The following is an 18463-nucleotide window of genomic DNA, read 5'->3' as shown; positions in this document are numbered from 1 at the left end:
TATTTATTGTTATGTAAATGTGCAATAGATAATATTATTTATATTACCTTAATATTATGCTATTTTGTTATTAATTTTATTTTAAAGTAAACATCTCAACATTTAATAGTAACACATTATTGTCTCAACTGCTAATAAAAATATAATACTATGTGTGCATTTAATCCTAAATATGTATTTTTTTTTAATATTTCTTAAAAATATTTTAATGCATCAAGTCTAGTAGGTGTAAGTTTATGATTAAGTTAACACTGTTAAAATCGTGTATTATATATTATAATTAGTGCAAATCAATGAACACAGAATAACTACATCGAACAAGAAATATGTAATCTTCTTTGACAAGATCTTGTATTGGGAAAGTAGCCAACACAGTTGCATCATAATAATAAAAAAATAAATAATTCATTGAATTTCGATTTCACCACCTTAGAGTTTCCTACTACATAAAAACTGTAAATTATAATATATAAGATTATAGCATTATACTATTAGATTTAATATACTATTCTATTCATTATTCTTATTTTATTTAATATATATATTTCTGTGTCATAAAGTAATATTTCTTCTAGCAATAACCATTATAATTTGAATTCATAATTTGCAATAGATAAATAATTTTTGAAAAACATAACTTGATTACATAATATTACATAACTATATAACTTAAATTTTGTTAAAAATTACATATAATGATATGAATGAATGAATTTATGTTTCTCAAGTTTTAATCATTCATTAATTTTGTATGTACTAGATTCATACGATATAAAGTAAAATACATAAAATTAATTACGAGTACTAAATTATAAACTATAAGTTTAAAATTCTTCGTGGAATTATGAAAAACCATGATTTGGAATCGATAAAATACTCAAACAATAATTTATTCCTTTAAAAATGTATCGACAATATTCGCAACACAGTAACTCTATCTCGTCTGGTATTTAAATTATAGTATTGTGTTATACGGCGTAACGTATAGGCAATAAAGGTACACCCCTGTATTGGAACACGTTTAAAAATAAATTTTAAAACATTCAATATTCACTTATTAGTTATTAATTATTATGATATTATTCAAGCTCATTACTTATGCATAATAATTTTAGAACTAAGTTAAACCTAATTTTGATAAGGGAAAATTAAAGCTATACCTAAATAACCTTAACATTCAATAGGTACGACTTTATAAGTCCACTTGTTCAAAAAATTAAAACTAACAGTAATATTTCAAATATTGTCTGAGGAATACTTCTATATTATTTTTTATAAAATCATGTATCTAGGTTTTGAGTGTTTGTTATAACCCAAAAAACAAATTCATCGTACGATGAATATGGATGAAATGTTAAATAAAATTTTTAGTTAAGTGGACATCCAAAGGCAAACATTTATTAATTTTTTATTTCTCTTGTATTATAAACTTTTATGGGAGAACAATATTTTTCAAAGTCAAATAATAAGCATCGAAATTACTGACTGGTTCGTTAGAAATTGCATACCCTTTACCGATAAAGTTTAGAGAAACTTGTGTCATATAACCAAAAATGTGAGGGGGAAAACAGTGATTTTATAAGAAAATAATGTAAAGTACATCCTGCTATGAGTAAATAATTTTTTTTTTCAAGTTTTGTGTATTTTCATTGTTCCTAACATAGGAGTGTATTGGAAATTAAAATAGACTTTTAATGGTCAAAGTTGTAAAAGTAATGAAACAAATAAATATATTACCTATATAATTCAACTACCAACAATTTCAGAAAAAAAATCAATGTTTTTAATGAAATAAAAAGTATACCCACTTTAAAAATTATTTTTAAATCTAAATTTATCGATTATAAATTATATTTCATATAATTATATTATGGTTCTCAAAAACGAACTTTAAATTGGATACTTTTCTTTATTTTATTATTAATTGTATATTGAAACTTTCGAGATAGGTAGTCTACAAGTAGTATGTAAATATCTACAAAATTAATATAACAACAATAATAATTTATTATAAACTTTAACATAAAACTCATATTTTAGTAATTTAGTGTACTGTGATAATATTATGTTAATAATATAATTAAAAGTAAGATTGTACTCAATTAAAATTTTTATTTATTTTATAATAAATTAATAATTATCAATTGATATTAATATATTATGTACCAAATGGAATCTTATCTATACATCTATTTCTTTTATATACTATTTATACTACATCCTAAATGTTTAATTTACGTCATACTCGCTTTTGTGCTTATATATGTTTTTTAATAAAATTGATAGGTATTTAAAATTTAAATTATGATTATTATTTTATAATATCATATTAAGATTTTAATTTCAAGCTCTATTAATCACACTGATGATAAATCATTAGATTACCAAATTATAAACAAAATATCCATAAAGTCATATGATTTAGCAATAAATGTTATCATTCTTATTTTTGCAGTATTTATTTATTCTAAAAAATACCGAGTAACGGCAGCCAATATTATATGATATAATATAACAACCATCTATGAAAAGTCCGTAATCTATTATAATGCTACATTGCGTATAACTCTATAAGATATATATATATATATTAGAAAATGGGAATCTTTGCATATATTTTAATATAAGTACTTAATACGTATCAAGTTTTATAAATATAATGTATAGCAAAACATCGATACAGTAGTATATGAGATTTAAACTGCAATGTTTTTCTCTTCGACCAAAATAATATATGATATTTATTTTTACTATTTAATTTCTCAGCTGGGACCTATTACTTCAATAATCTATATTATGTTATATATTATAAATTTTAATAATGATTTTAAATGGGATGCAATATCTTGTAAGACGACTTAATAGTATATTATGTATACATCGTTATAAAACATTGCATTTGAATTATTTTTACATATCTATAATTTATTATTAAACACCCATACTGAAATTAACTACTTAATTTTATATAGGTAACTATTAAGAATTGTATGATAGAATAATGTATTAATTTACAATGTTGGAAAGAGTGTCTCTTGGTAATTATTCTGTTTAGGTCTATGTTTAACCCATATTATTAAATAATATAGCAGGAGGTTGCCAACACAGAGCTTACATAGAATTTTAAATTTATAAGTCACTGTATATATGATAAAATAATAAACAAAAATAATTTGTTTCCTAATTTTTGAAAATTAAATTATTTAATATCCAATACCTACTAATGTAAATGTATATCACAATTTAATAATTCAATGTGATCTTATCTAAATTCAACATCATGTATTTAACTTCTAACATTATATGATTATAAGGAAAATATAAATATTTTTAATAATTTGTAGAATATGTATATAATATATTAAAATATAATCTAGTCCACTATAATAAATTAAATAATCATTATCAGTTTAATTTTGACTATCTGATGCGGCTAGTGAAGGTCTTCTTGTTGACCACGCCTGCAACTGCAGTTATGTACCTATGTTATATATAATATTAAATCGTATTACTAATATTTTACATAAATATCTTACAAAAGCACCCAATATTTCAGCACCTACCCACTTGCCAGCTTACAACTTATTCACTACATATCAGATTTACTGTTAAATTATTAAATTATTTATTTGATCTGAAATAACATTAACAGCTAGATGATGACTTCATTAAAGTTATATTAACTTTTACATAATATTATGTCACGTCCAATGTGATATTGTATTTTATACATTTCCATATGTATAATAGTTATGTATTTGTGTCACAGCGTGGAACATGTTGTACCGACCTCTACGAAAATATTAAAAACTAATTTATCGATATTATGCTATACAGCTATAAAACAACTGGTGCGGTACAATAGTAGCGAGTGGCGACGACCAAACGGCACCTTCGGCAGTCTAAAATCAATAACCTTATCTGTGCAGGCGGACGCGCATCTTATCGGTACGGTTCCTATGATATACAACAATAAATAATATAACATACAAAACTAACAGCGACTATACACACGATCAAAAACAATATATAATTGGTGGCAAACAACGGACGAAAACCCGTCGAGGACGGAAAGGTTATCACGCCGACCAACCGAAAATGAGATGGTCGAGATGATGGTCGTAGAGCCGGTTCTCGTATGAGCATAATTATGTTTTACCAAAACAACACACGACGGTTCTTATCCCGTACAGTATTAAATAATAATATAATTCTGTGTTAAATACAAACACGATATTAATATTATAATACATCGACCTACTGCTGCAGGTACGATGTTGTCGGTCTTCACTTCGATATCATCGTAACCCGAGAACGATAATAAATGTGTGCGCATTTGTCGTCTGATGGTCGATGTCGGTTATCCGACGGGATATCGACTTTTGTTGGAGGGGAAAAAACAAACACAATAATATTCAATTGCGTGGGTGTATAATATGTCAACTTTCGTGGGAAACTATATTCCGTCGGCCATACGACATTCCGCGCTCAGACCTACATGCATTGGGTATATAACAATATTCTGGTAAATATATTCATTGGTTATTGCTTATTATAATATATTTTTTATAGACGTTTTATACGAGCTACACTGCTCCGGTATATAATAATATATTACAACTTATTGGGTATCTCAAAAAACTTCTCGCCGCGGCAATGGTTCACGGTAACCCGTCATATATTGATATAACCGGTTTTCTGGTATGTCGTACACACCGTCGTCATCCTTTCGCAATCGTCCGTAATCTCTTGTACGCGCCGCAGTCCTATATTTCTCTCCAGTCTCCATTCGGTCTTGATCCTTCGCCCATATATTATGATAATGACGACGACAAAAACAACAACAACAATCACGTCCAAATCCTTTCATTATAAATTATAGTAATGTTAGAACCTACCTTTGATGTCAACGTGTTAGGTATTTGCTTAGCGCGCGTGCGTGCGCGGTCCGTAATGGCCTATACCAAATCGTGCATTGGTACAAGCCGGTCACAAAACGCCGGTTAGATGGAACGTTAAAACGTTAGGTACCTACCTAGTATATTGTTTGTTCGACTCGGACCACGGTGGTGCTCCGGAAAGGCCCGTCTACCGTGGTCGTCGTCGCCGCCGTCACAATATAATATTTCTACGACCGTTGACGTCCGCTGCAGACCGAGTGGCGGAAGCGTAGCACCGGTCGCGGTGGCGGCTCGCTTATTACCATGCGCCGCCCGCCGAGTGCTAGCGCTGCCACCCGAACGTACCGTCGAGGAAGCGGCTACGGGCCGAGCCCACGCTATCGTGCGGAGGTGGAGAGTGTGGACGGTGGTCTGAGTTTCAATGTTAGCCAGCCGCACCGTGACCGCCACAGACGTCGGAACGGTCGACAGTTCGCTTTTATTTTCGTATCGACGAATGTTCGTGTTTCGCCGGATGCCTTCGGAGTCCGAAGACCGTATTTTGGAGTGAACTGGACGACGATCGACGGTAGTGAACCGACAATAATTATTACGCAAATATCGTTAACGGTCTTACGCGTAATATATAATTATATCATTATTATGTTGAGCTCGGTCCGGTGTTGTACCTATACCACGACAGATAAATAACCGGCGAATTTATAATTCGTACAACTCGCGTGCGCTCGTGTTGTAGTAATTATTGTAACAACAATAACAACAACAACAACAATAATAATAATATTGTAGAATATTATAATACTTGCGGGAAAAAAATAAACCTACTACGGCGACAGTAATTATGGTAAATATTTTTTAACTATACATATCTTTATTTATCGTATATAACCGTACACAATATTAAAATATGTACCTACTATTATAGATTAACCGTAGTTTAGATCGATATTATAATATTCCCGTGTTATTATATTATATGTTTATACCGTAAATTGTAATATTATAAACACTTTAATAATAAGTAACATCGACTTATACCTGTATTACGGGTATTCTAAATTACTTACCACGAGTATCTCGTATGTGTAAATACTAAGTACACTCAGCATACACTATCCATATTATTTATAATATGCACGTGTACTGTGTATAATAGTGTACTGTGGAGCGTACGTATAATTTTGTTTTATAACTAACAGTTTTATTAAGAATAATAATATAGGTTCTTTGATAAAGTATTAAAAAATACTATTCAAATAATTATTAAAAACATTCAAAATAGTTTATTTTTTTTTTTTTTAACTCTCTATTTATAATATTAAATTATATTATTTTATGATACCTTTTTTTTTATATATATATATATATAAGTCATTACTATTTTGTAACATTATTTATACGCCATGTTCATCCATACATTTCCATTGTAATTTCGAAATTTAAAATTGCATATATAGACACGATCGTATTCAATAATTTTAAAGTATTAAAATACTTTTACTCAAATAGGTACTTAACAATACTGATGAGCACGTGTGCGTGTGTGTATAAAGTTGTGGCGAGTAATGTACTAATATATGTGCATATAGGTATACTTATTATTACTATTATCAGTAGTAGTAGTAGTAGTATTATCGTAGATTATAATGATGTAACTGCTCAACACAGACGTAATCGAACGGAGAGGAAAAATATTAATAACTACAGTAGTGATATTATCATAAATGTTAAACGTTGCGCAATATTTTCAAGAGAAGAATATAGTAATAGAGTGCACTCTTCAATCGTGCGATCAGTAGTACATGTTGTGTTGATGTTTCGCGTATGTCTATAATGTATTAAAATTATATTAGATCTTACTAGTATATTATTATTAAGAGTTACTTTTTTCATTTCATTCGTCGATTTTCAACCGAACACCTGAGTGACAGTTTATCAGAGTACCTACATACGAGTATATGACATACCAAGTATATGTTATTATAATATCGCAGCAGTCATTACTACTAAACACACGGTTTTATTAATTTCTTTCGATTCCGTGATTTATGGCATTTAAGTCGCGCGCGTACAAGCACAGGGTGCTTTTGGAAAGTTCGGCCGATGACACAGACTTTTCGGTGAGTATTTCGTCCTAAGAACAGACCTTCGTGGTACCTTTATATTTACATACAGCTTTACAATTAAATATTAATACAATATAATAGATTGTGTATTTCCGTTTAGAACTCGTAGCCAAATGAAATTCGTGATTTTATTATTTTAGTATAATGTATAATTATTACGTGGTATATAACGTGATATGTGTATAATACATTTCAACTCATAAGGGGAAATAAAACCCACATACCCCATGAATATATTCAACTCGTTACACAGCTATGTAATATATACATATATGTAGATACACATAATATATATTATATAATATTTTAATACTGTCTGATTTTTTTCATTTATTAATTATAATTTTTATAGTAAAAAATGTCCCCTCGCACATTATTTTATTTGCTCGTAACATTATTTAACGGTGTCCATTACAAGATACTATAGGTGAGCATATTATGTTATGTGAACGTTTTGCCTATATATTGATTGAAACCTTATATTTCGGTTGCTTATGAACTGTAATACTACAAATGGTTATAATCTTAAGCCAAAGTTTCAAAACTTTCAACTTAATAAAGTTTTACCATCAATAATATGCGTACCAACTTCCCACGTTCGAAAATATTATACTTTTGTAAATATGCATATTTATAAAATTCGTAATTTAATCATTACGTGTTTACGTTTAATGTTTATTATTTGTTACGTAGAGTTATTAATATGATAATTTATTAATTAAAATAAATTATGGTTTATTTGCTTTATAAGTCAAATATAAAAACTAATATTTAGACGAATCATCTGATTCTTTTCAATCCCTTTCACTACATACCTTAAAAACAAATTTGATTATTATTATTATTATTATTATTTATTACTGAATAGTTTGATATCTTAAAGTCATAAATTATAATTCATGTTAAATATTTATAATTTTAAATATAAAATATGTATACATTTTTTAGGGCCGAGTTATCAGAATAATAATTATGTAATAATACATAGCATTTATTAAAAGTAAATAGGTTATTTATAAATATGAAACGATATATATTTATTATTATATAGACGTATGATTAATTATAGGTATAGCATAAATTAAATAACGATATTGTTTTTCCTCGTATATTATTGGTGTGAACGGTAGACTTAATATAAAAACAAATCGAAAGTAAACGCACTAGTGCATTTATTAAATTATTAAAGGCAGGAAGAAAAAAGATCGATAGGTTTGTTTTACGAGATGTAATATAATAGGCGTATACCAGGAAAACTCATTTCTTAAGTGGTAAAGCTATATAAAATTAAAAACAACATTTAATATTAAAAAAAAAATAGAAAACACATGCGAATTCAAATTCTGGTTTTGCATGTATTATTATATTACAACATTGTATAACATTATACAACAATCACCTATCGCACGTAGAGAACTATACGGCTATTTTACTAAAGAAATTCACTCAGTGTAAATCCATATAGAATATAAATTTAATATTTGATACTTTTAATGTTGGTTATTAAAATGTTCAAATACCTTTTATATTTATTATAATATGTATGAATAATGTATGCATTTTATGTTTACTGAAGAACCATAATTTTATTCAAATTTTATTAAAATAATAGAACACCTGCTAACATAATATATTGTAATATATTATTACTACTATATGACTATTACTGAGTAGTACATAAATAAATAGACTTCGATTATTTCTTGTGTTACAAAACACCTATGTTCAAACTTTAATAGCAAATTAATGTAAGGTATTTAATTACAATTATTTATGGACTAATAATGTCGTATATATTATTTTGTTTTAAAACACTTTTGGAGTTCTACAGATTACAGATTCAAACTTTATTTTTATGAAATTATTCCTCAATAGCTATATTATGTGTCTGCGTGTTACATGGCAACATGCTTAAAGTATAAATTAAGTTAATTTATTTATTATAATTATTTATTACATATTATACTAAATTATAATATAGAGATACATAACACATTCATATATGCACAGCAGTACAGCACATATGTGTCTCGTGGCTTGCTTATGCTTATATTATTATAAATTATAATTATTACAATTATTCATTTATAATTAAAACAATATATTATAATGATTAATAATTTTGAAACTTTTTTTACTTTTGTACAATTTCTTTATATTATAGGTATTCTATAGTTTTTTAGGTTATCATTTTTGCGGTCCTAGAAATAGATAGTAGGTACCTCTGCCGAAGGTAGACTACTTACCTATAAGTACGTTATTAATAACCGTTAGATAAAAATGGCATTAGTATGATAAATTAAAATATAATTAAATATATATATAAGCATATAAATTGAGTAATTAAAAACTATGTCTTTCACTATCATAAATCATTGGGTATCAACGGTATCGCAATGGTTTGAATTTTAATCCATAATCTATAAAATACTAAAATGTTAAATAGTAGTAATAATTTATCAATTTATCATGATACACAAATACAGCTGAGTTTTAAATAAAGATAATACCTAATATAATGCGTGACGTTTATTCAAAATTATAATATTCATATTCAAATTCAAAGCTATAAATGATAATAACCGTTTGGTGTTAATTAGTGTATATAAATATATACAAATAAATAAATAATGGTATATCAACTTTAAATAATGATTATGTATAACATTTAACGAATTGTATATTTATTATATTTTGATAATATTATAGATTGATTTATTTTTCCATTTCAAGGTCGTAAAATAAGAATTATGTGTATCAACATAATACATAAAATATTTTTACTCTAATCATAAACCAAAATTCCGATAATAAAATTGTAAGAAAACTACAACACGAAATCCTAGTTTATGATGTATACTATAGGTGTCAACTAGCTACACGTATTACACTTTTACGATTGTAAAGATGAAAATATAATTATAATTATTTTTTTAATTTAAGTATAATATTTTGTACAAAAATAAAAATATTTAAAATTATTATATAGGTACAAAGTGATTCATCAAACATGGTCACCCCCATTTTTTCCTTTAGTAATTATTTTATTCAAATTTTGGTTTTGGCATTTTTTTAAATAGGTACTCTGACCACATTTTCAATTTTTTTAATTTTTTTGTATACCTACTTAATAAGTGTATTGTGGTCTGTGATGATACCAACTTATCTTTCTCAAATGAAAATTGCCGTTTACTGTAAATTATTTAGTTGGTAATTTTTTTTCAAAACGTTAATGTGCCTAATTCAAAATTTGAACAAGTAATTTCTCAGTTATTAAAATATTTATATTTATAATAATGTTATAGTCCTTAAAAATTATTTTACAAAAAATATAAATTAAATGTAATATTAAATTTAGTACCTATATTAAATTGACAAGTAACAACTGAGTATTAGATATTAATAGACTAATATTAATCATTAACATTTTAAAATCATCATAGCACCCATATCTTCCAAAACTATTATCATTTATCGTGGGCTGTTTAGAACCCTTTAGTACACAAAATTAAATAACTAATAAACTACTCACATGAATTTTAATATTCTGATACGTCAACATTTTACAAAAATTGTCCGCTAAAGAATTTACAGTAGAAAAGAGGGGTTGTCATTTAATAAATAGAAAAATTATATTCCTCCAAGATATTATTTAATTAGGTAGTATAAAAATCACTAAAATTTGAAAATATATTCTTTAAGTTTTTTTAAACATTTCAAAAACTAATTCCCTAATAGTTGCAATATTGAAGAAGATAAAAAAGAGTAAGCCGTAAGCATGCTATAGTAAATCACTCTGTATAATAGGCATTGTAATCATATAAATCATTTTTAATAAATTCAATTTTGTTACGTTTTAATGAGCAGTCGAGAAATTCATCATTGGCTCCTACAGAATACCTGTTCAAGATCTTAGTCATCGGTGAGCTTGGTACCGGTAAGACTTCCATAATCAAACGATACGTGCACAAGTTTTTCTCGCAACACTATCGCGCAACAATCGGTGTAGATTTCGCATTGAAATCGCTTGAATGGGATTCCAATACTGTCGTCCGATTACAACTATGGGACATAGCCGGTGAGCATATAATCTATATATTATAAAAATCATTGTACTTAATCTACTCTAATATTGTTTTGGATAAGCCACCATGTTCTCCATAAAATTAACAAGGTTAGATAACCTAACCTAACCGAAAAACACGGAACGGGTGCCCAATAATATATTATTATACACTTCTTTGTTATATATTTTAAAAAATATACTTCAACGTTTAATTTGAACTACTATTCACTTCTTACGTTACTCGTGCAACCATCATTAATTTATCTTAAATAACTAATGTCAAACGTGAATATGGACCTAAATTTTAAGTTTATATTTTTAAATCTAAATATTTGTTGTTTTCCTTTTTCTCTTTTAAATTTTTATGGTCGTTTAAATAACAATACTTAAGTACTCTTCGCACAATAATTTTTGTTACAATATATTTACATTGTTAATTTAACCACGTTTTATATTAGATAAGCATGGTCATATTTACACAAAATATGTAATTACAAATTATATCTACACCTACGAGTATATAAAAAAGTTACCAGCCTTTGGAAATAGAAAAATAAATATTGGAGGACAATCGTTTTATATACACACGTTTTTGTTTAATTGTTTAATACTTACATAATATAATATTATAATATAGCTATACTCAACTGATTGCCACCCGAGTAGTGAATTAGTAGTAAATAACATTTTAAATGTCATAAAAAATATCAAATTTGTAGATGTCTTTATCTTTAACTAGCTGTAATAATTATATTCCTAGAGAAAATTAATTTAATAATACATATATTTATAATACTTTAAATTTTTTTTAAAATAATTATTATAATGATATTTGATTATATTATTATAATTGTTTAATTGAGTCAATAAGACAATAAAATATATTTAATTTGGTTGTGATATTTTGAATAATTTATAAATTTGACACCATTGGAGCTTATTTAGTACACAATCGTACCATCTTTAAGCAACTGAGTTCTGCCTTTTAAAATACATTTTCTAATAATTTAAATCCAATAGATATCTATAAATTTACCTCGTATTATTTAAACTTACAGGTCAGGAAAGATTTGGAAACATGACCCGGGTGTATTATAAAGACGCACTTGGAGCATTCGTAGTTTTCGACGTCACGCGACCAGCTACGTTTGACGCAGTGACCAAGTGGAAACAAGACTTGGACGCTAAAGTCTCATTGGAAGACGGTACACCGATACCATGCGTATTACTTGCAAATAAAGTAAATATATACAATTGGACAATAATAAAATAATGGGTTTAAGTAAAAAACTACTAGGTAATTTTTTGGGAGACAAAAGAAGCGTAAAGTAATATAAAATATAAATACCAAGTAAAAGTAATAATAAAATTTAAAATAGGTTGGTATCTACTTAACGTTTAAATATTTTACATTCTGAACGGTGCAACGAATTCATTGATTTTGCAATGATTTGTGTTTTTTTAGTTTCTTTGCAAACATTCCACTAGTATTTAAATTTTCATCTTAAATACTCAATGATATTATTAAAACATTTAGACTCAATTTATTTAAGTTATTTGTAGATATTTGTAATGGTTGTGAATTTTTTTAGTTTTTTTTTAAGATGTGGATAAAAATGTTTAAGCTCGATTAAACAATTTGAAAACTTAACATGAAGTTCCTCATAATAAGTAGTTGATACTGAAACAAAAAAATCAAAAAATACATAAATACAATTTTTTATGAACATTTTATGATCAAATTTGGTTTAAATTTGGTCTTTCAACGAAGAATAATGATTTTAGTCTTTTCGTTGCAATCCAAAAATATTATAATTCGTGGGTACTCGAAACTCTTACATTTATTATTATATTTTTTACACACAATAACATTTTCACAATATTTAAATTAATTTTATGCTATTGCCTCTTTGTACCACGGTCCTGTTTACACCGTTCAACAGTAAGTCTAAAAGACTCAAATACTAATAAAAAGAATATAATATATATATATATATATTATTTTATCCCAAAAGATAATGGGCCCACTAAACATATTCGTGTGGGTCCCATAACTTTACATTTTAAAATGAAAATTTAATAAATAGATACTACAATTAATAATTACAATACATTTGTCTTATATAACTAGAACATTAATGTTTAAACACATGTTTATTATTCATATAATATAATTTAGTTAACATTATAAAATATAGAACCACGCATTGAAAGAATACAATATAAAGCTATATAACTATGAATAATTACTAAAATCATCATTTGTTATAATAATTCAGTAAGTACAATGCTGTAAAATTGTTATATAACTTTATTTTATTTTTGAAAATTTTAAATGAATACCTAATTGCTATGTTTAATTTCTAATAATAGTTTACTTATGATATAAATATATTCTATTGTAATACCTAATCAAATATTAATGGTATAATACCTAATTAAATATTAATAGTATAATATAATATGGAATGTTTTCAGCAAAAACCTAATAGTAAATATCTATACTGTATAGCAAAGCGGTTACCTACTTCCCCCTTTTTTTAATTTGGTTTACACACCAATTATACATGTGTTATTCAACTATTTTACTGTTAATTTTTTTATTTCTTTTAATTTGTTATCATTTTAGATAAGCATTTTGTGTCATGACCTATAGGCTTATGTGTTTAGTTACACACTTGGTAGCTTATTTAGACACTTATTGGTTGCATAAAAATATTGATTAATTTAATGTTTCATTAAATATCGTGGGTTAATAAATCATGTTTAAGGGACCATTAGCTCACAACTGATTAATTTTATTAATTTCAGATACATATGATATACTGATTATTTGTAAAACTTTCATTAGTTTTTGATGCAGTTACTATATCGTATGCTTATATGCTTATATAATGTAATTTACTCTAAAAAGTTATGAAAGTTAGAAGAATATAGTACCTACCTAACCTTAATATTATTACCATACACTTTATATTATTGTGACATATGTAATTTATTTTAATTTTTCACACAAGAATAATGATACAACCAAATTAGGTAGGTATCTTCTAATAAGTACCTATAATGACTTATTATTTCAAAATGTTTTTATTTTGCATTACTTGAATTACTTATTTAATATAAAAATCGTGTAAGTAGATTTTAGAGCTATAGAAAGGGGTACAAATAAAGAATATATAGCAAACATTTAGCAACTGATCTAATTTTCCATAATACTAAATTAATGTATACCTTATACATAAATTATAAAATATTCGAAATTTGAAGTAAATTTTCGTAGCATGAATTGTTCATAAAGTAGGTATTTACAATAAATTCAAACCTATTTAATACTTAAATATGTTTTTAATTTATTTCGTTGTTTTGTAGTGTGATGAGACTAAAGAAGGTATGGTGAATAGTGTGGCCAAGATGGACGAATTTTGCAAAGAAAATATGTTCACCGCTTGGTATGAGACGTCAGCTAAAGAAAACGTTCACATTGATGATGCGGCAAAAACACTTGTGTCTCAGGTAACTATATAAATTATACTGTTCTAATATTTCGAAATTCCAATACGCATAGTAAAAATAAATACATATTAATTTTGTTACGTATACATCACTGATTACTATTACAATATTATATAATTACTAACTTATGTATATAATATATTTTGTTACCCATACAAAAACATTCAGGTTGATAATTATTATTAATGGATAATGGACTCATTAGTGTTTGTGTGTTTAATATAATTTAATTACTTTATAGTTTAAAGCCAGTAAAAATATATTTTCCATGTATGAATAATGCTATAATATAATGCTAATATACTCTACCTATACTTACTCGGTTTGTTAATTATCCTAATGACTTTTTTTTTTTTTTTAAGATATCGTAGAATTTTTATACAACTATCTCCTGGGACATATGTCACAAACTAACTCTATTATAGTAGGTAACTTACCTAGTTACCTATAACACAATTATTTTGCCATGTATGAGCTATGCTTATGCAGCTATACTATAATTATTTGGTAGTTGTGAATTACAAAATTATTAAATATAATCTGACAAACTATGGACAATGAACCATCAATATTGTGGGTGAAATACTCAAATAAACCTATATGGTTACCTATATTTATAATTACAAGAATTTTTACTACTTTAACCAATAACCATATTCTTATAGAAGATTAAGATATAATATAATATATATATATATATATATACTATCTATAGATCAGGTTAGGTTATAACCTAACCTGGTATATTAAATGTATAATTTATGTATAGGTATATTTTGTTTTTGTATATACCTAGGTATATTATATTACAAACAATAAAGTAAACACACTTAGGTAGCACTTCAATATTCGTTGTACTTACTTTGAACAGTTTGTATAAACGCACTAGGCAGATACGTGAATAGTGAATCGGCGGTACTTTATTATCGCAGGTCGTCTGTATAGTTTGATATTATAATAATTGACAAATTTTTTTTCCAACCATCGTGGATATTATCGAACCGATTACACATTATCCACTTACAATTTGATCGATTTGAGATTAAAATTAGGTATCAATTATACATCAACTACCAATTTATACACACCATAATAATATTACGTTCATGTTATACACAATTTATACTTTTAAACATTTCAATGACATAATGAGTTATATCAATAATTATTATAACACTTGAAAATGTCTGTTATCGGTCGTTCATTTTTACTATTGTACCTATACGTCCTATACTATTAATTATTGATTAACCTAAGCGTGTGCACACATAGATTCTGAGTATTTACATTTAAATTTACGGTATCTTATCACATTCCAATAATTTTGAGTACTTCAGATTTTGAGAAAGATTTATATATATAGGTACCTATATATTATTTTATTAATTGCATAAATATAGTTATAGTATCTATATTTATTTTATTTTAGTTTTCTGCAATAACTAAAAAAACTATTATTTTTTTCAATAATATTACATATTAGCATTGAGTATATCATCCTGTATACCTACTCAATGCTGTTAACTACTTTATGAAAACTTATTTTGAGGGAATTTTACACTAATTTATGTCATATTTGCGCAAAATATGAGTATAAAGGTATTTACAAAAAATAAAACAAAACATACCATAAATTATTAAATATTTATTAATAATTTATGTTTTTTTAAGAATTGCTTAAATGCTAGACAATAACAAGGTATCTTCAAATTTTTATAACTCCAAACAACTGCTAACTGCTTGATTCAAATCTATTAGTGAAGCTGTTTCCTTCTCCACTGCTATAACTAGCAAACCAATAAACATACAGTCATAGATACCCTATGATTATTTACGTGTTAGCACGAGCCACGAATCATGGTTAAATTTAATTTAGCAATGACATGGATGTCATGAATGTTGTTTGCGGACTTGCGGTCCAAAACTATAGCACATACCCGGCCTGCTACTGTTAGGGGGGAGAGGGAAATGTCCCCTGCTCACCACAAATTACACCACTGATTTATACTTCAATAGGTACCCAGTCTTCGCGTCTTTCTATAAATACATCATAATATACTTATATACATTTATAATTATATTTTTATAGAAATGTCCTTGAGTCTGTGTACAATGTGTAACATTATAGTTATTACCTACTATAATAATAATTATAGTCAAAACTCAAAGGTCTCCCTCCTATAACTATAGTATGTACAAGATAAAATCATACTACTTACCCAATACCCATTTATCATGATATGATATATTATGGTCTATCAATAATCGACAACGGACAATGTAACAAAAAAAAAAAAAAAAACATATAAATAATCCATAATAGGTAGTCAACAGTCAACCCTGAATACTTGGCGCGTGTTTATGCCTATTAAAATTTACAGTATTATGTTTTATTTATTAAGTAAACAAATTTACAATAATTACTAATATTTTATGTCTAATAAAACATTTTTAAAACCATAAATTTATTTCAGATTTTGAAGTACACTGCTCAATATAAACCGACGTACTTAAAAACAAAGGGTCAAGTAATATTAAACAGTGCCTCAAACGATACGCAAAAAGGTTGCTCCTGTTGATTAAAATTTGATGAAGTTAATTAATCATTGTTTATTTGTTTATATTATTATATACTACAGTACAAATTGATTTTTCTCAATATATAATGTCAATTATTATTAATGTTAGTGTCTCAATAATATATTAAATAATTGTAGACATCTATTTCAATATTAATTCATAGGTAAGCAATAAGCAAATGTAATACTATAGGTATTAGTGCATTACATAATAGTTAGAACAAAATTAAATTACTAATGAAGCCAACATTTTGTTTCTAACTAACAAAAACTATGTAATAACTTATAATCCATACATTTTTGCATAGTATTCTGACCTAATATATTTTAATGCAATATTAGGCATGTACCTATATATAATGTATACTTACACCTACTACGTACTTGTATTGTAAATATGGTAAAATTAAAGCAGATTTTTATTTCGTAGCTCAACTGTTTTTATTCAATATGTAAAATAAGTGCCTTACTTAATCAAATTTATCGTTTAATATGTGTATTTTTATGCATTTGTAAAAGTGTTCAGTTTATTTTATGTTTATTATTATATACTCTTAAGACCTAGGTACTTAACCTACGTATATTATATTTTTATAAATATATAAATTAGATATAGACTGTTATAAGTTGGATAACTAATTTAATATTATTCAATATTGTTGACATATGAAAATAGATTTAAATAAAGTTTTTACCTTAAACATTAGGTTGCGTTTTATATGTTAATACAATTATAATAAGATTTTTCAACCTTGTTTCTAAATTGAACAAAGATGTAGAATTTATATAGACTCTAAGGCATCGCAACTAAAAGGGAAACAGGGAGGCAGATAAACCAGTCAGAAATACAATCAATAACCTTAATATCAGGGGCGTATTTTTATGTTTACTGCTAGTATATCATTGTCTACTGTCCAAATTTCACTTAAGCTATAAAGAAATTAATTAAAAATTCTAGATAACTTATATGAAACTATTAGTTCATTATCATTTATCAGTTACTAAATACATAATTTTCTATCTTAAAAAAGATCAAAATGTTAACTCAATATATATAAAATATATTATTATTAATGTTAAAATAATATCCTTTGTGCTATATAAACAATATATACAAAAAAAATAAATTAATAATTTCTTTTGAAAAAATTTAAATTATGTCTATACATAAATATATAAGCAATAAGCACTATCTAATATTAAACTGAAATTCATCAATACCTTTAATATTATATAATACTCAAGTATAATAATTAATGCAAATATATTATAAAG

General features: G+C 26.1%; 1 protein-coding gene across 2 annotated transcripts; it reads left to right on the top strand.

Moving 5' to 3' along the window:
* Nucleotides 1–5275: 5275 nt before the first annotated feature.
* On the top strand, nt 5276–17617 carry LOC113559168 (ras-related protein Rab-38-like). Of its 2 annotated transcripts, none has more exons than XM_026964795.2 (5): nt 5276–5745; nt 10895–11105; nt 12152–12333; nt 14466–14609; nt 17084–17219. In XM_026964795.2, exons 1-5 carry the CDS (start codon nt 5743–5745, stop codon nt 17186–17188), a joined length of 645 nt encoding a protein of 214 aa, XP_026820596.1. In that variant the 5' UTR covers nt 5276–5742; the 3' UTR covers nt 17189–17219. The 2 variants fall into 2 exon arrangements, with proteins under 2 accessions (XP_026820596.1, XP_026820595.1); XM_026964794.2 differs by lacking the exon at nt 5276–5745 and adding an exon at nt 6679–7021 and having other exon boundaries at nt 17084–17617.
* Nucleotides 17618–18463: the final 846 nt, after the last annotated feature.

This window comes from Rhopalosiphum maidis, chromosome 1, assembly GCF_003676215.2.
Source record: "Rhopalosiphum maidis isolate BTI-1 chromosome 1, ASM367621v3, whole genome shotgun sequence".
NCBI lineage: Eukaryota > Metazoa > Arthropoda > Insecta > Hemiptera > Aphididae > Rhopalosiphum > Rhopalosiphum maidis.
This window is presented reverse-complemented; position numbering and strand designations above follow the sequence as displayed.